The sequence below is a fragment of the Tachysurus fulvidraco genome, chromosome 8, assembly GCF_022655615.1.
Source record: "Tachysurus fulvidraco isolate hzauxx_2018 chromosome 8, HZAU_PFXX_2.0, whole genome shotgun sequence".
Classification (NCBI taxonomy): Eukaryota; Metazoa; Chordata; class Actinopteri; order Siluriformes; family Bagridae; genus Tachysurus; species Tachysurus fulvidraco.
This window is the reverse complement of record NC_062525.1, coordinates 20,126,974-20,146,837: the sequence shown is the minus strand read 5'-3', so window position 1 is coordinate 20,146,837 and position 19,864 is coordinate 20,126,974. Positions and strand designations below refer to the sequence as shown.

Sequence of the window (19,864 nt, the reverse complement as noted above, 5' to 3'; positions counted from 1 at the left end):
GTATAGCATGTACTGTAGATAATGTCATCCTCCACTCCACCTTCTCCTTGTATGCAAACTGCACATGGTCGAGTGCACGGCGGACCTGTGACTTCATGTGGTGTAGCAGCACCCACTCCACGGTCCTCATTATGTGTGACATCAGGGCGACTGGCCTGAAGTCATTCAGCCCTCCAGGATGTGGTTTATTCTGAACTCGGATGATGTAGGATGTTTATGAGTGATTATGGGGGGACAGCGAGTGCAGAAGGGGAAGTGGTGGGTGCAGTGTTATGAGGTGTGATTTAGTTGGGATGAGCAGACCTGTTGAAGAAGTTGGTCAGCTGGTTTGCTCTTCCTTCCTTCAGTGGTGTCACCCCGCTTCAAGCTGCATCTGGTGATCATCTCTCCAGAGTTTAACACAAGTGCCTCAGGGTGCTGTGTTTGTAATTTAGCAACCGCTGAATGGATGACATTACATGCTACCTCTGCATCAGTGCATGGAGGCATGTAAACTATGACAACAATGGCAAAGCCAAACTCACTAGGCAAGTAACAGGGATGCAAACTTACAGCCAGAAGCTCAATGTCCCTGTAGCAGCTGAAGATTTTAATGCTTACGTTCCCAGCATTACACAATCTCATGTTCACGTATATAGCGTATATACAGTAGTGAGTCTTTCTCCTTTTTATGTGTTAATTATTAAATTATTATTATTATTTTTTTTGTAGTAGACTGGTCAAATTTGTCTGTGTGGAAAAACTATTTTTTTTGTCTGTAACAAAATTTCTTTCTGAAATTCTGCAGTTTGTTACATTTTTATTTAGTTAAGTTATAATTTGTTAATATGAACATGCATATTTCACTGCAATCACTGCATTAAATTAAGGATAATATTACACCACTCATGCCTTGGTTAACACTGCATGCATTGCAATGACTGATTATGCTAATTTTGAATCAGTATATTATAGTATTTGCATGTCATTTCCATGATATGCAAATATTCAGATTTTGCTTGTGGATGTTTTATGACTATAATTGTAGATACGTAGATAAAATGCATTACTCGAGCACACACACGAACACACACACACAAAATTAACTTATTCACAATATCAGGGTATTCATTTAACTCAGAGGTGTTTTAACCTGTCCGGGAAATGGAACGTGCCGGACACGTTGGTTTGTAACACTTACTGGTCTCATTGTGTTAAAATAAACATTTGAGATTTTTTTGGCAGCTTTAGTAGCCGCACATCATCCACACTGCATTGTACGGTGTCTCTAAGCACAGCGGTGCTGCACTGGCATGGGTCCACATCAATCCCATTTATTCAGTGGAAATGATCCAAACTAAAGCAGGCATCGGATTTGGCATCGGATCCTCGAGCTGCCATGCTCTTATATCCGGCTATTTATATACGACTCTGCTGTTTATTTTTATTATGCGTGTAATTGGGATTCCTCAGGGATGTATTATCTGACCTGTAGTGTGAGCTGTCTACATTCTTACACGTGCTAATGCTAAAGAAGGCTTCCTAATATGTATTCAGTCATCCCTTCATCCATTATTCCATCTATGCATCCAAGCAAATATCTTTCTTTTTCATACATGCATCAACATATCAATTCATTCATCCGTCTATCTATCTATCTATCTATCTATCTATCTATCTATCTATCTATCTATCTATCTATCTATCTATCTATCTATCTATCTATCTATCTATCTATCTGTCTGTCTGTCTGTCTGTCTGTCTGTCTTATTATTTTTCTATTTATTTTTATCCAACTATGCTTTCATTCATTGTTATGTTCATCCACCCATGCATCCATCTACAATCCAACATTTCTACTTCTTCCCATTTACAGTATGCATCCTCTCTATCATGCGACATCCATTATTATCTCTTACAATCCGTCCATTCATCCATGCATCTAATCAAGTGGCATCTATTGGTTTCTTAATAAATCCATCCATTTGTTTATCCTTATACACAGCATAATTTACAGTGTACCTCTGGGGTGTTGCTGTTGAGCTTGGTCCAGTTGTTTTTTGTTCTAACCTCTTCATACAAGTTACAGATGATGGTAGGGTGTAAATTACTTCACCATATCACACTGTCCACCTGTCTAGAAATATTCATTATGTTTTCTTACTTATCTGTTTGTCACAAACTCTTCAATTTTTTCCTCTTTACCACAAGAGACACAACTACTCTCATGTAAATCTTTCTATTTTCTATCTTTACAGGAAGTCCAGCCCAGGGTGGTGGTTTGCTGACATCACTCCCTGTTCAGCCTCAGATGGACCTGAAGCATGTTTTGCCTATCAGAGTAAACTGCTCGTCCCCCCTCAGCCTATTACCCAACTTCAATGTGTGTTTCTGCGTGTAAACATTTTGTATCTTGTGCTGAGACGTTGTGTTGAAGCTGCTTTAATACTACTGTTATTAATGTCTTTTTTTACTGTGTCTGTACATAGATGGATCCAGTTCAGAAGGCAGTCATCAGCCACACTTTCAGCATCGCACAATCGCTAAAAAAACCCCAAATCATCACCTGTAACATCTGTCACCTGCGCTTCAACTCCACAGTGAGATGGACACACACACATAGACACAAATATAGACACACACACCACACGCCACACACACACACACAGTCTCTGTCTCTGTCAATCAGAGAGTCAAAGGAGATGAGCACAATCACAGATGAAGATTAAAGGCAATTAAGACTAAAACTCAATGTCCCAGTACAGAGAGAACTATACAGCAACACTAAATAACAACCGTATCCAAGAACCAGAGGACACAGAGGTACACATGCAAGTCATCTGGCATTTACTTTATGAAATTAGCCCGAGCTAATTGAACATCAGAGTCCTTAAATAAGCAGCGTTAAGTGGAGGCAGGTGCAGTTTGTCAGGCGTAAAGCAGAAGTGAAAAGGAGTCGAATGTGACCTTGGATTCCATATCCACTTGTTCAGTTTTGCCCTCTGGAGGATGTGTGGAGTGTGGATATGTGTGTACACATATGTGTACATCACGATCAGCCATTACATCAAAACCACCTACCCGCTGGAGGAAGAAAAAAAGGCAGAATGACAAAAATTTACAGAAAACAAATTAATCAGCCAGAGAGCATAATAAAAAAATAATCTACTATGAGTAACTGTTTCTTATGGCTGAGGAAAACCTTTTCTGATAAAATCTGAAAAATTATTTTCTCTCATTAATATTTTCCCATCTGGCCACTGCTGCCTTTGTAGTGTGCATATGTAGGTATGTTCATGGAAAGGTGATGAAAACAGCCACCATTCTCTGCTGTCTCCTCAGATTAGTGTTGAGTCAGTGTAGAGTCTAGTGAGTGGTCTCTTTCAACCACAGCCAAGGACATGTATTTCTGAACCACTTCCCAGGCATCATCACTGATGCATTCAGTCTCTCCTGTAGTGAAAAATGGGACCAATCAAGCTGCATGGCTTTTGCAGTGATGGAGTGAGGTCACAGCAATGGGCCAAGATGGAGCAAGTTGCTGATTTCAATGCTTTTTATGCTTTTTATTGTTCCTTGGAAATCAACCCCCTCAGGGAGTGAGCAGTCTTCATTTGTTTCCATTATATTCCACTGACAGACTCTTGCCTGGAAGGTCTGAAATACTGCATAGTTTGTTAAGGTATAATTTGTTAACATGAACTCACTTTTAGGGTTTATAGTCTTTTGCCTGTGCAAGTCTAAATGCTAGTTGTGGTTGAGTAGGTCTATATTTTTACATCCGATTTCAGAAAGCAGTTGCCTGCGAGTAAGTTCATGTACTCCACTTTACATCTCTTAGACTGTATGTGAGAGAGTTGAAGCTTTAAAAAAAATCAGTTCCTTGACAGTTTGTAGACACCTGAGTTCTTACTGTGTGGATTCCTATCTCATGATGTTCAGCGCGTGTGGTGTTCTTACACTGAATTTCTGTCTAAGCGAAGCAACAGTGAAGAAGTAAAAATTAATAAAGGGTTTGAGTGACTGGTGTTATGAATGATGAGAGATTAAATGAGACATTAAGATTGTGAGAGATTACCTCCACTGGAATCCAGTATCCTTGAGTTCTAGCTCTGCCTGTTTTATTCTTCCCTCTAGTGGACATTTGATGAATTACACTCTCCTTCTATTTCTATTTCTCTTGTGTCTCTCTGTAGGGTTTTTTCCCAATTAATATTAAATATCAAACACACACACACACACACACACACACACACACACACACACACACACACACACACACACACACACACACACACACACACACACACACACACGCTGGTTTTACTTCATTCCTTAATTAAATATTCAGGTCTACCATTTGCTTATTTCAAAATGATTTATTTATATATTTATTTACTTATTCGTTTCATGCAAATTTATGTTATCAATTTTGACAACATAGTTTGTTTACTTGTTTGTATAATAATTGCTTTTATTTTTGCCTAAAATGACACAATTTTTTTTTTACTCTTGGTGTCATCAGAACCAAGCAGAAGCACACTACAAAGGGCACAAGCATGCACGCAAACTCAAAGCTATAAACAGGTTAAAGAACAAGCAAAGGATTCTGGGAAAGTCTGTGTGGAGGGTAAGGGAGAGAAAAGAACCAATACCGGGAGAGATGGAGAACAGCAATGGGAAGGACAGCAGTCTGTCAGAGAGGACAGGTGTGTGTTTGGGGTTGTTTGGGGGTGTAAACAAACTAATAATTGCACAATAATCATGAAAATGTTTTTATCTCCATTCCCTCCATCTACAGCACCAATCTGTTCATCACAGGCATCAAAACCTGAGGATGACAGTGTTCAGGGTATCTCAGTCACGTTAATGCCAGTTTCACACACTTCTGTCTCAAAAAGTGAGAGCAAATGTTTCCCAGAATCCTCTATTTCGGTGCCTCGAGCCAAACTGAAAGGCTTGTGGGACTCTGAATCCATAGTGAAGGGAAACAGAAACAGGAGGAAATGCAGCAGGAGTCTTCAGTGTGCTGTTTGTAAAGTGACCGTCAACTCTGGCTCACAGCTTGAGGATCACTATAAAGGTACTAGTCTCCACTAAGTGAACAGTAATTACACACTTTAATTTAGAAATAGAAATTAAGATTCAGCAGTCTAAATGAACTAGTGTCAGTGTGTTTTAATTAATAAATTAGACTAGCTATCTAATTAAGTAACAAAAAAGGTTTATTAGGTTTAAATTAAAAACTTTCAGTTAAATCAAGTAGTAAAACTGAAATTGTAAGAAAATCAGATTTTTTTTAATATGCTTTAAAGCATTAGAAAAAGCAGTCAATTAGATAATACTGGCTTTAACTAAAACTACTTTTGAAATTAAATAGTAAAATTATTATCAGTATAAAACTATTATCAGTATAGCTATCAATTTTGGGGGAAATTTTAGTTTAGAATATAGTTAATCATTTAAATGTATTACGTTTAATAGAATCTGTCAAAATTAATGTCAAATTAAGTAAAAAAAAAATTGCTAGTTTTGACTTGAATGCTAGCTATAAAATGGATTTAAAAAAATCCAAATTAGTGATCACATTCAGCAAAACTTCTAGAAATTTGAATCTTGTAAAAATATATTAACAAGAAAGTGCTAATGTAACCTGTGGGTGTAGTTAGAGAATTAGTGTATGTATTTAGATTAAAATCCTTTCCTGCTGGTATAAAGGTTTCATACAATTTTGAATAAGACCTGCGCTCACTGATGCTGTCATGTTTGTAGGCTCTAAACACAGACTGATGCTGGGAGGTCACTGCATGTTGTCACGGAAACGGGGCGGAAAAGAGGATCCATCTTGTGCCACACCGCGGCTTCACGTCAACTCCGCCTCCACCAAATTATCACACCATTGCAACGTGTGTGATATAGACGTCAACTCAGAAGCTCAGCTCCAACAAGTTTGTGTTTTAATTAACATTAAAGAAAACTGAGGCTTGTAACACAAAATGTACAAACACAAAATGTATATATAAAAATGTCACACAGGTACATTTACTTCAAATAAAGATTTACTAATATCCAATTATATGATATAGTCAGTAAAAACAAACATATCAGTCTAAATCTAATGTAAAGCACAACTCTGATCCTTTATTAGAAATTCAGGTGGAATTAGTGATCACATAAAATAACAATTAGCTTTCAATTTTACTACAAACTTTTATTCATTTAAACAATAGCTGATAATGCTGTTCAGTAAGAAAGACACAGGCTCCCCGTGACCCAAGGTAGTTCGCATAAGCGGTAGAGAATGAGTGAGTGAGTGAGAGTTTAATTAGAATAAAACTAGTTGTCAAATATCAATTAAAAGGTAGGTGTTGAATTTTAAAATTAAGCTTTTCATTTTTATTACAGTTATTTAGTTAAAGTATCAGTGAAAAATAGTTTCAGTGAATTTAGTAAGTTTAGAGAAAGTAAATATTAAGTTTGATAACCAGTAGAAATGAACAGCAATTGGGTTTAAAAACTAGCTTTAAAGTCTTCCTAGGCTGAAGGTCTTAATGAATAAATAGAAGGAAATGTGCATTTAGAATATGGCTGAATACATTCCGTGTGTCTGAAACAACACGTCGTCTAAACACACATTTATTCTGTAAATGGTTTAGTAACATATAGACACTTTTTAGCAAAATGCTATTTTCACACCAGAAGTCAGGTCCTGATCATTTAAATCTTCACAGAGTTTCTTTATTCTTCAGCACATGAGAAGCAGGAGACACCGAGACCGAGCCACTGGAAAATCACTTCATACAAAGTTCAGCCCCTACATCAACAACTCAGCCCACTCCATGTTAACGGTGACACACACACACACACACACACCCCAGAGGTGGGAAGTAACGGAGTAAAAATACTTCGTTACTGTACTTAAGTAAATTTTTCTGGTATCAGTACTTTACTGCACTATTTATTTTTCGGACAACTTTTTACTTTTACTCATTACATTTTTACACAAATATCTGTACTTTTTACTTCTTACATTTTCAAAACGGACTCGTTACTTTTAGTATTATTTCTTCTCATTGAGCGCTGTTTCCAGCCTATCATCCTATCATTGTGCGGCTTTTTCACCATACTGGCTATCAGACATAGACTAAGGATAGTGGAGCTAACAATGAGCAGCACGCCTACAAAAGGAATGGCTAATGTTAATTCAGAGGGAGTCACCGATGTTAAAATAACTAACAACGAGGACATTCCTGAACACACATGGCCATATATGAGGGAGATGTTTGAAATAATTGGCGTCAAAAAGGATTCCTGGCGAATGCGTTGCGAATTGTGTCAACCATGCAGGGGCGGTTCTATATATGGGTCAGAATTGTTTCGTTATTCTGAATAAATATACTATGATCCACAAATAAATATAAAGAGTTTCACCAATATTTTTTAAATCAACAAATGCACAGTAAGCAAACCGTAAATATATGTTACAAATTTCACAAAAAGAAATGAAATTCACAAATAAATAAATTGGGACTTGCAAATAAAAAAAAATATTTATAAATATATATTTAATTGTATTTATTTGTGAATGGCTTCCTGCTCATTTGTGAATCGCGTTCTGTGCAATTGTGAATCACTGCACGCATTTGTGGATTGTGTTCTGTGCATTTGTGGATTTGAAACATTTCTAATGTCACGACGTGCACAAGAATCCACAAATAGGTGGACTCCGCCCACCGTCAACTCCAGCCAATTGGACAACGGTCTCGTGGCGCTGACCAATCGTGGCACGTTCTACCTCCAACCAATCACGTTCTGATTTAGAATCACGTTTCTGATTCACACTACGCCTGGACCCATTGATGATGCTGAAATCGTTTCCAAAGAAACTGCGACAAATGTTTTTTTTTGTTTTTTTTTAAATCGTATTTTGCAGTACATATTACACTGTGATAGTGCGAGTAAATCAGAACGTGATTGGTTGGAGGTAGACCATGCCATGATTGGTCAGCGCCACGAGACCGTTGTCCGACTGGCTGGAGTTGACGGTGGGCGGAGTCCACCTATTTGTGGATTCTTGTGCACGTCTTGGCGTTAGAAATGTTTCAAATCCACAAATGCACAGAACACAATCCACAAATGCGTGCAGTGATTCACAATTGCACAGAATGCGATTCACAAATGAGCAGGAAGCCATTCACAAATAAATACAATTAAATATATATTTATAAATATTTTTTATTTGCAAATTCCATTTTATTTATTTGTGAATTTCATTTCTTTTTGTGAAATTTGTAACATATATTTACGGTTTGCTTATTGTGCATTTGTTGATTTAAAAAATATTTGTGAAACTATTTATATTTATTTGTGGATCATAGTATATTTATTCAGAATAACGAAACAATTCTGATCCCATAGTTCTACACCTTTTTTAGGGTGGCTTCCGCCCCCTGTCTGTAATCTCAGCCACCCTAAAACTATAATTTTTACTTTCATAAATAAACAATAAAAATTACGTTAAAATGCAGGACATGTCGTCGATGGGAAAGAAAATTATTTATCAGTTTGATCCAAGAGCGATTTTTTTTTTACTTTGCTTTTATTCCACACTTTTACACGCGTGTTGTAGTCTTTCAAAAGTGCGTCTTCAGCTGTCTGCTTTATGAACGCGCAGTCAGAGCTGGAGGCGTTTATCTATAACGTTAATCAGCGGAAAGATGCAAAGACGGCAACCAAAAGCAGTGAAATGTCACTATTCTTATTACCAGAGTTGTCATAATATATAATATAGAACTCTTCTTGTTTTAAATTCTCACTGAGGGCTAAAAACCCCCTTAAGATGAAATCCTAGAACCGCCCCTGGTGTCAACCCAAAAAACACGAAGTGCTTAATTTAATTAACATAAATTTTGTCATTTGTAAAACATCACAATAATTTTGAGTTGTTTTCAAGGACAGAGCTGGAATCTCCCTACAGTTTGGGATATGGCCTTGGTGATACACTTGGTATACATTATATTTCCAAAAGTATTGGGTCACCTGACCTTTCCTGCTATATGTGGTTGTTTTCTGATCTCATCCCTACTGAACACCTTTGGGATGAATGTGAACGCTGACTCCACCCTACCTCAGATACATCAGTGCCTGCCTTTCGTAACACTCTTGTGGCTGATGAACACAAATATCCATCAGCACACCCCAAAATTATATATTCATATTCATATACATACACACACAGACACACACACACACACACACACACACACACACACACACACACACACACACACACACACACACACACACACACATATATATAAATAAAACATGACGTCCAGTTACCAGCATGACACTAAACAGGTAGTAGTATCGGCGACTTTTTACTTAAGTACATGTCAGCGCCCATACTTCTTTACTTTAACTCGAGTAAAAGAGTGTAGTCACTACTCCAACTTTTACTGGAGTCTTTTAAAAACTGAGTATCCGTATTTCTATTTGAGTAAAGGATGTGTACTTTTGCCACCTCTGACACACAGACACACACAAACAATTTGTCCAGCTGTTGTAGTATTAGACAAAACTCACTTTAGACAATTATTTTTGGCAACAAAGGGATACTTTTTACTGAGAAGTCACTGAGTTTAACACACACACACACACACACACACACACACACACACACACACACACACACACACACACACACACACACACACACACACACACACACACACACACACACACACACACACACATTTTGAGGACCTTTATTCTGACAAAGATATTGATGCAGTTAATTAATGCTGTCTCTACCTATCAAACCCTAACTATAGAGTTTTATATTAAATATATATGTAAATACATAAATCTTGATTGACTGATCAACTTACAATTTCTTAAAAATGTTATTTTTATGATTTATATATAAGTGTAAAAGAATCACAGATCTGTTATTTATTGAAAAGTTATACAAGCAAATTTAGATTTTTTTAAGGAATTTAAAGCAAATATGTAAATTTATGATTTTGAACATTTGTGGCAAATTAAAACAGTTTAAAAAATAAATAAGTAAGAAGTAATATTAAGTAAAAAGCCTTTTTTTTTATTATTACTAGTTTGGATTGTTCAGAGAAAAAGTAGAGTTTAAAGAGGACATTAAGGAAGGTGTGTGTGTGTGTGTGTGTGTGTGTGTGTGTGTGTGTGTGTGTGTGTGTGTGTGTGTGTGTGTGTGTGTGTGTGTGTGTGTATGTGTGTGTGTGTGTGTATGTTTTTTCTGTGTTCAGACCAAGCTCACTCTTCAGAAACAACTCGCCAAAACAGTGACCTCCAGCTTCCTAACATCAGGACTCAGCCCCGTGGCCATGGCAACTGGAACTTTGTCCCCAAGTCACGTTCATCTGCCCGCCCCCTTATTCCAAGCACCTCTGTTTAGCTACACCCTCTTTAGACCCGCCCCTGGGCCCTTTAGGGCGACTCACGGTCCAGTCATCTTCTGTCCTTACTGAAGAGATGGAAATTTGTCAGACGTTTCACAGGAAGCTGCACAAAAACATAACTATGCCTCACAGATAATTTATATTTATTTCTACATGTAAATAATTTATGACAAAAAGAACCAACTGTGAAAATTCTTGGAAAATCATTCATTACTCAGTCCGTTTCCAGCACACATTTGGGATTCTGTCCGCAGCACTTGTGTCTAAAATAAATCACCTTACTGTGGAAAACATTACACAAAAATTAAAAACATACACAGAATATGCAATTTAAAATAATTTAGAGATGTTTTAACAGTAAGGAATTTAATTTTTTTAAGAGTGGAATGTTTAAAAGAAAAATAAGGAAAGGTTTAAAATAAAAATTAAAAGGGGGAAATTAAAGGTGGAAAATAAAAGTTAATTATAAAGAAAAATTAGGGCACATTTTAAAGGCAATTCAGTACACTTCAAGTAATAAAGTTAATAAAGGCAATAAAGAATTTAAGAAAACAAAATATAACAACTGCTTGGCGTCTTAATCATCAAGTTTATTAAATAACAAAACTGTAGCTATGAATATTGTAAAGGGACATCAAACACTAATACCTTGTGTTTTTGTTTTATTAATTTCAGTAGTTTCACTGGTGATCTCCAGTCCCTCTACCTATCAGATGGATAATTAATAAAATTTCATTTGAATTGTCATATTGTAATAAAATTCTTTTAGAACATTTTATTTTAGTAACTAAATGGACCAGGAAGCAAAAACAATCTACCTGAAACTGCTCTGTTTTTTTTACAACAAGAGCCAAGAGCTTCTGTTCATTTGATTGATCATTTCTATCAGTGTCTCATCCAAGAGAATGCTTTCTTCAGCCACTGACAATCAGTTTCTGTCAGTTGTTCACTGATTTAGAAAAGAATTATTTAGAAAAGAATGAGAGAAAAGAATGAGAGTCTGTGGTGTCTTTTATCAGTGAATTTTATTTTCAGGAACAATAAATCGTAAAGATGAGATGACTCCTCAGGGAGGCTGGAACCAACGGTGACTCCGTCAACTTGGAGGAGTACACGTCAGCAGTGACCGGCTACATCAGCAAGTGCATTGATGACGTGACCGTCTCCAAGACCATCGCCACACACTCCAACCAGAAGCCATGGATGACTACTAACGCTGGGCATACAGTCGATCACAAACTACAAGACAGCTTCACCTGCTTGTGATAGCGATGCCTCCCTCCCAGACGCGCTGAACGATTTCTACGCTCGGTTTGAGGTACAGAACAACATAATGCCAAGGAAGACCATCCCTCCCCCTGACGACAAGGTACTCTGCCTATCCATGGCCGACGTGAGGAGATCTCTATGGAGAGTTAACCTACGGAAGGCTGCTGGACCAGACAACATTTCTGGCAGGGTGCTCAGAGAATGTGCAGAACAGCTAGTAGATGTCTTTACGGACATCCTCAACATTTCCCTGAGCAGCGCCTTTGTTCCTATGTGCCTCAAAACTACCACCATTGTTCCTGTCTCAAAGAACTCTACAGTGTCCTGCCTCAAGGACTATTGTCCCGTTGCACTCACACCCATAGTTATGAAGTGCTTCGAGAAGCTCGTCATGAGGCACATCAAAACTTGGACAATAAAGACACTTATGTAGGAATGCTGTTCATAGACTTTAGTTCAGCATTCAATACAATCATTTCTCAGCACCTGATTGGGAAGTTGAGTCTGCTGGGACTAAACACCTCCCTCTGCAACTGGATCCTGGACTTCCTGACTAGGAGACTTCAGTCAGTCCAGATTGGGAACAGCATCTCCAGCACCACCACACTGAACACTGGAGCTTCTCAAGGCTGCATGCTCAGTCCACAGCTGTTCACTCTGCTGACTCACGACTGTGCAGCAAAGCACAGATCAAATCATATTATCAAGTTCGCCGATGACACGACCGTGGTGGGTCTCATCAACAAGAACGACGAGTCGGCATACAGGGAGGAGGTGCAACAGCTAATTGGCTGGTGTAGAGCCAACAACCTTTCTCTGAATGTGGATAAAACTAAAGAGATGGTTGTGGACTTCAGGAGAGCACAGAGCGACCACTCTCTGCTGAACATCAACGGATAATCCGTAGAGATCGTCAAGAGCACCAAATTTCTTGGTGTTCATCTAGCGGAGAACCTCACCTGGTCACTCAACCAGCACCATCACCAAGAAAGCCCAGCAGCATCTTTACTTTCTACGAAGGCTGAGAAAGGCACATGTCTCTCCCCCATTCTGACCATGTTCTACAGAGGGACCATTGAGAGCATCCTGAGCAGCTGCATCACTGTCTGTCATGCATAGACTGTTGGCGCTGTTTCTGTTACTGTTTCTTGTCTTTTGTGTATTGCATTTTTTTGTATTTTTTTTTTGTCTTGTAACTTTGTGTCTGCACTGTCTTTTGTCCTGCACTGTCTTGTCTGTCTTGTTTGTCTTGTCCTGCACTGTTTGCACCAGGTTGCACAGTTGCACTTCATGTGGCTAGAGCCCTATTCGGACGGGAATAGTTTTACAGAGGGTCTTTAGAGAAATTTCAGTTTCACAGACGTACTTTGTGATTTTAACCCCGTCCGAATCTGCCATGTCTGTCTTTTTCTCACATGACCTGTGTAAAAATTCCAGAGCAAATTACCTACTGTTTTTCAGCAAAATTGGCACTCCTCTGAGAAATCTAATCCCGTCTGAATGCGAATGTCTGTGATTGCCGAAAATGTTTTTTCCAAAACAGTTTCTGCTTTCTGCACTCAAATAATGGATGTAAATCTGTTTGATAACCGGCAAAGAAATAAAAAAATTAAATCAACCAGAAGAGCCAAATCACATAAAGACTGGCTACTGTAATATCAGTTTCAGGTAGGAGTATTTTCATTTCTATAGTCAATTACATAACGTGAAAATTATATAACAACGTATTTATTCCAGTGGGTTTATAAGAAGTTCTATATATATGACCTGGACATGTGGTCTTGTGCAATGCCCACATGTAAAACACAGACACTCCCACCTCCGTAATAAACACAAAGATGTTAGTCCCGTCCGAATCCATACATGAAATGACAGACCTCGACTGAAAAAAACTCTAACTCAAACGTCGTTTGGAAAACTAGTCTCGGATGGGGCTTAGGACTACTTACATGTCTTTAGCCCAGTCTTTGTTTTATGCAGCACCTTGATCCTGGAGAAACGTTGTCACATTTTACTATGTACTGCAACAGCTATATATGGTTGAAATGAGAATAAAAGCTTCTTGACTTGACTTGACACCGTTATATATGTACATTGCTTTAGTTATGTGGTCACCGTGCCGTACACGGCACACCACCACTAGGAGATGAGGCTGCATCAACTTCATTGTAACTTTTAAGCATTAAATCCTCTAAATACACGGTTATGTTATATATTGTTTGAAAGCTTAGACTCTCAGGATTCCATTAAGCCCACACACAAAGCATAATATTTGTAGTAGTAGATTTATAGTAGTCATTAAAATCTAATCCAAGTTGATAGTCACCTGAACTAGGCGGCGCCAGATCAGTTTGTTTACTTACGTTTAAACTCTTCCCTTTCTTCACTGGGGTAATATTTTCCAAAACAAATATTTTTCATAAATCCCTAAGAGTCCAAGGAAATGGAATATCCAAGACTTTTAATTAAACACTTTGCTCGCCTCACAATAATTACATTTCTGACTGAAAATTGTAAACAGTAGTTCACTTCCGTCCATTCTTTCGGCTCTCACTTCTCACTGGAGGTTTATAAAACTACACTTGGGTGTCAAATTTGTAGTCCAGATTCTAACAAATTAAACAAGCCCTCTCATGAGCCAATCCGTGCCCGTGGTGCAGAGATACGCAGCTAAGAATCCAATGATTGCTCTCCATTCTATTTGGAACACCCTTTTTATTGACAATTGCTCCCTCCAATAGCAATTTCATGATTCGGGACCTTTACAGCTCTTTAGCCAATAAGGAGACGATTTCAAAGACATATGACATGACACATCTGGTAGGGGTGCCTGGTAGAGCGTGTGCAAAGCTTTTATTGCGCAATTCTCAAACTTTTTACACTCTCACGCCTCAGGGTGTCAGGATTCAGGTCTTTTTTCACATTAGGTTTCTAGGCACAGGGTTTCCCTATGTTATAGGGCTTTTAAACTAAGCATGCAGTCTTTTTATACAAAGTTATATAGTAAAAAAATAAACAAGCAAAACAAAAACCGACAGACATGTCTGTAGAAAAAAATTAATATAAAATCCATTTTTGAGTCTTTTTCTGGTGAAAGCTGACATGTGGCTATGACCATGAGTTGTTCTTTAGCACCTAACATGTTTTACAGCAATGTATTTAGTCAGTTTGTCAGGTAAACATCTATGACAGAAATTAAAACCCCCCATTCTAGCCTCTGTAACTCTGTGTCAGTAAGGCCTAGAATCACCCTGACACTTGTATTAGAAACTAGAGATTGTCTTCTTTTCAATGAGAGATTTTTTAGTTGGGTATGTCATGTAGGCAACAATCATGAAAATAGGGGGCGACCACATAAGAGGAAAATCAAGTCTTACACATTTGTTGGCATTTGCATTAATGTGAGCATTAGTTTAAACGTCATTTTTCTGTGATTTTATAAACAGAATATGTTATATTGTACATTATATTAAAAAAACATCAATGAAAAGTGCACAGATGCTGGAACTGGACCATTTTGTAAATATTCTTAATAATGAATATGTGATATAACATGCATGTTGTAAAACTGCTGTGTAAACATGTTCAAAGCCATCTGTCATCCATCCCAGAGTTTAATTTATTTTAAAACACAGCTCTGTTAAATACTGGTTTCTGATTGGTGAGAAGGTGTAGATTAACTTTCTGACAGTCAAGCAGAACCTTTTTCTTTGTGTGTGTGTGTGTGTGTGTGAATCTTTTATGTTCCAGTCAGTCCCTGGTTCTTAATGCTTTTTGGCTTGTCTGTAGGGCAGCCCCTAGACGGTCTCCTTCACTTCCACAAAATATCCGTACAGTGAAGCCTTGTGGTTGTTAGCATCGTGAGATCACTGTTTCCTGATGACGTACATAAAAGAAGACTCAATTTAAGTCTTGCACTATCCTAAGAAGCATAGTCCTTCTTGGACAGAAGAGTGAGAGATTGTTGATGATTGTTAATGGCACTCATTCTCAAGGGCGCCTGAACTCAGAAAACAGCTTCCTAACACTGAAGCAATCCTTACAACTCACCAGCATCTTCATCACCACAGTGTTTTTTTCATTATATTCATTTATTGAATGAAAATTACATATATCTGAATGTACTAGTATTATGAACTGTTACTGTAAGCCACTGTCAACACAGGCGATGCTTATCAGGATAAAAAGCCAGGCCCAAACGCAGGTATAGCAATTCAATTTAAGTTTATTTGTATAATGCTTTTTACAATTGACATTGTCTCAAAGCAGCTTTACAGAACATAAACATAGAACAAAATGTTAATATAAAGAATAATATAAAGATTAATAGAATACAAAATTCAAGATTAATATTAGATATACTGTATTTAGTTCACAATGTGTATGTATTTATCCCCAATGAGCAAGTCTGAGGTGACTCAGACAGCAGTGGCAAGGAAAAACTCCCTTATGCCCCTTTTCCACCAAGGCAGTTTGAGTGCTGGTTCGGAGCCAGAGTCGTATACACTGACGTCAGACTCAGCTCTGTGTTGACTCGCATGGAAAGGCAAACCGGTTCAGTTAGAAGGTTCACCAGTGGAAACAGCTACGAACCAACACTAGCTCTGAACCAGCACTCGGTTCTTTCTGGTGGAAAGGGGCATTAGTTGGAAGGAAGAAACCTTGAGAGGAACCAGACTCAAAGGGGAACCCATCCTCATATGGGTGACAAATCAAAAAATCAACTGTCCGGTATAAGCATAAAAAAAGGAATGCAACTTAGGATAAAAAAAAGGAGATAAATAAATAAAAAAGTTGGTAAAAAAGCAAGGTGGGTAAATAGTGTATAGAGTGTATAAAGTGGCACTGTGCTATGCAAGTCCAGAGTTAAAGTGATAGTGACAGTCCAGAGTTAAAGTGACAGTGACAGTCCAGAATTAGTGTTGGTGCAAAAAAAAAGGTGTGCAAAAAAACGGTGTAGATGGAGAGAGAGGTCCAGTACTAGATACGGGGTGTGTCTTGATTTAGACTCCGAATGGCCTGCGGGAAGAAGCTTCTCCTTACTCTCTCTGTGTTTGCTTTATGGAGCAGAAGCATTTCCCTGAATGCAACAAAGAAAGGAGTCCATTGTTGGGATGACTGAGATCCTTTACAATCTTCCTGGCTCTGGTCCGGCACCGTGTGCTGTAGATGTCCTGCAGGTCAGGGAGCAAAGTGTGGATGGTACGTTCAGTTGATCGCACCACCATCTGGAGGGCTCGCCTGTCCTGCATGGTGCTGTTACCGAACCAGGAAGTCATGCTACCCGTCAGGACATTCTCAATGGTGCAGGTGTAGTAAGTCTTTAGTACCTGAAAGGGTAGTTTGAAGTCCCTTAAGTGTCTCAGGTGGTACAGATGCTGCAGGGTCTTCTTCACCAGGGTGTTGATGTGACAGGACCAAGATAGGTCCTGTGTTATGTGAACACCTAGGTACAGTCTCTCCACTGGGGTCCCGTTGAAGTTTAATGGTTGTTTTGACCGCTCCTGCTTTGTGCTAAAGTCCACTATCAAATCCTTAGTCTTGCTGACATTCAGGAGAAGGTTATTCTCCTGGCACCATCCCTCCAGGTTTTTAGTCTCCTGTAGGTAGGCCGTCTCATTGTTGTTGGAGATCAGGCCCACCACAACAGTGTCGTCAGCAAACTTAATTATGGTGGTGGAGTTGGAAGTGGTCACACAGTCATACGTGTACAGTGAGTACAGCAGGGGGCTCAGAACACAACCCTGGGGGGTGTGACACGAGGGTGTGATTATAAATATACAGTCTGCAAATGCTGTATTGATGTATAGTATCGCAGAGTCCAGATGGAGCTGGTAGATCTCTAGATGCCTCAGGATTCTCAGAGTCGGCCTCATCTCGGTGGAGGTCCAAAATCTTCATCGCACAGAAGATCAGAGTTGGTACAATTTCTGGATGACTTGGGATGGGTAGAAAGAAAGAAGCAGTGGAGATGGATTAACATTGCTGTTCATGATATTTGTAAGTTTGATGTAAGAGTGCACAATATTATCGGATGTATCAAGTGTACACCTGACTAAAGAGATGAGTTTTTAATCTACCTGATAAAAATCTATTTTGTTGCTGACTATCGGAAAGACTATTCCAAAGTTGATGCAAATGATGTATTGATGCAAAAGAGCACATGGAGTTCACGTCTCCTCTTTAGTATCGCAGAGTGCAACTGCAGCTGGTAGATCTCTAGATGCCTCAGGATTCTCACAGAGTCGGCCTCATCTCAGCGGAGGTCCAAAATCTTCATTGCATGGAAGACGATTGGATCTGGTACAATTTCTGGATGCCTCGGGATGGGTAGAAAGAAAGAAGCAGACGAGAGGGATTAACATATCTGCTGTTCATGATATTTGTATTGTAAGTCTGATGTAAGATTGCACAATATTATGGGATGTATCAAGTGTACAGTACACCTGACTAAAGAGATTAGTTTTTAACCTACCTGACAAAAATCTACTTTGTTGCTGACTATCAGGAAGATTATTCCAAAGTTGATGCAAATGATGTATTGATGCAAAAGATCACATGAATTTCACGTCTCCTTTTTAGTATCGCAGAGTCCAGTTGGTACATCTCTAGATGTACCAGCTCCAGTTATATAATAATATTGTTATTTAATAATAATTAAAAGCTATGAAATCTATTTTTAACATTTAGAACAATTTTAAATAATTACTGCAGGTTTGTGTACAATCCCACAAAAAGTAGACCAGGGTGGTGCCACAGGCAGAGCCAGGGACCAGAGCAGGACTGGAGACCAGGGTGGTGCCACAGGCAGAGCCATGGACGAGAGCAGGACTGGAGACCAGGGTGGTGCCTCAGGCAGAGCCTGAGACCAGAGCAGGACTGGAGACCAGGGTTGTGCCGCAGGCAAAGCCAGAGACCAGATCAAGAAAGGAGATCAGGGTGGTGCCACAGGCAGCACCAGAGACCATAGAAGGACTGGAGACCAGGGTGGTGCCGCAAGCAGAACCAGGGACCAGAGCAGGACTGGAGACCAGGGTAGGAGACCAGAGCAGGACTGGAGACCAGGGTGGTGCCTCAGGCAGAGCCAGAGACCAGAGCAGGACTGTAGTTCAGGGTGGTGCCGCAGGCAGAGCAAATAAGCAAAATCCACACACACTCCGGAACTTCCTGCCTAGCTAGTCTTCAGAGGGTACCGATTAAGAGATTGCTCTCTCCCCCGGAATACCTCTAAACAAAATAAACTAAAATAATAAAGAAAACAACAAATAGTAAACCGTAGCCAGAACTGGCGCTAAGCGCAGTCCTGTTGGCTCACTCTAACTCACCGGAGAATATGTAGGACAAACTCAATTTGCTCCACACCAAACAAATCACGTTAATTACAGACAGCTGAACTCTCCGGAAACAATACATAGAAAGTGATCCCGGACGAGCCCCCATTTATGTTACAAACCCCTCTTATAGTATATATATATGTATATATATATATATATATATATATATATATATATATGTATATATATATATATATATATATACATATATATATATATATATACATATATATATATATATATATATGTATATATATATATATATATATACATACATACAAACAATTAAATTATATTAATTAAAAACTATAAAATCTATTTTTTAACATTTAGAACAATTTTAAATAATTACTGCAGGTTTGGGTACAATGCCTCAATGCCACATTCAGAGCCAGGGACCAGAGCAGGATTGGAGACCAAGGTAGGAGACCAGAGCAGGACTGGAGACCAGGGTGGTGCCGCAGGCAGAGCCAGAGACCAGAGCAGGACTGGAGACCAGGGTGGTGCCTCAGGCAGAGACAGAGATCAGAGCAGGACTGGAGACCAGGGTGGTGCCGCAGGCAGAGCCAGGGACCAGAGCGGGACTGAAGATGAGGGTAGGAGACCAGAGCAGGACTGGAGACCAAGGTGGTGCCGCAGGCAGAGCCAGAGACCAGAGCAGGACTGGAGTTCAGGGTGGTGCCGCAGGCAGAGCAAATAAGCAAAATCCACACACACTCCGGACCTACCTGCCTAGCTAGTCTTCAGAGGGTACCGATCAAGAGATTGCTCTCTCCCCCCGGAATACCTCTAAACAAAATAAACTAAAATAATAAAGAAAACAACAAACAGTAAACCGTAGCCAGA

General features: G+C 39.1%; 1 protein-coding gene across 5 annotated transcripts in view; it reads left to right on the top strand.

Moving 5' to 3' along the window:
• The window catches only part of LOC113662160 (zinc finger protein 385B-like), a 26,427-nt gene extending 14,501 nt beyond the window's left edge, over positions 1-11,926 (top strand). For all 5 annotated transcript variants that reach the window (XM_027176849.2, XM_047817368.1, XM_027176852.2 and 2 more), the window contains 7 exons: positions 2,238-2,362; positions 2,469-2,579; positions 4,505-4,688; positions 4,781-5,062; positions 5,752-5,927; positions 6,729-6,827; positions 10,263-11,926. In XM_027176849.2, the coding sequence (XP_027032650.2) occupies positions 2,238-2,362; positions 2,469-2,579; positions 4,505-4,688; positions 4,781-5,062; positions 5,752-5,927; positions 6,729-6,827; positions 10,263-10,484 (1,199 nt within the window). In that variant the 3' untranslated portion in view covers positions 10,485-11,926. The remainder of the gene's footprint in view (positions 1-2,237; positions 2,363-2,468; positions 2,580-4,504; positions 4,689-4,780; positions 5,063-5,751; positions 5,928-6,728; positions 6,828-10,262) is intronic.
• The last annotated feature ends 7,938 nt before the right edge of the window (positions 11,927-19,864 follow it).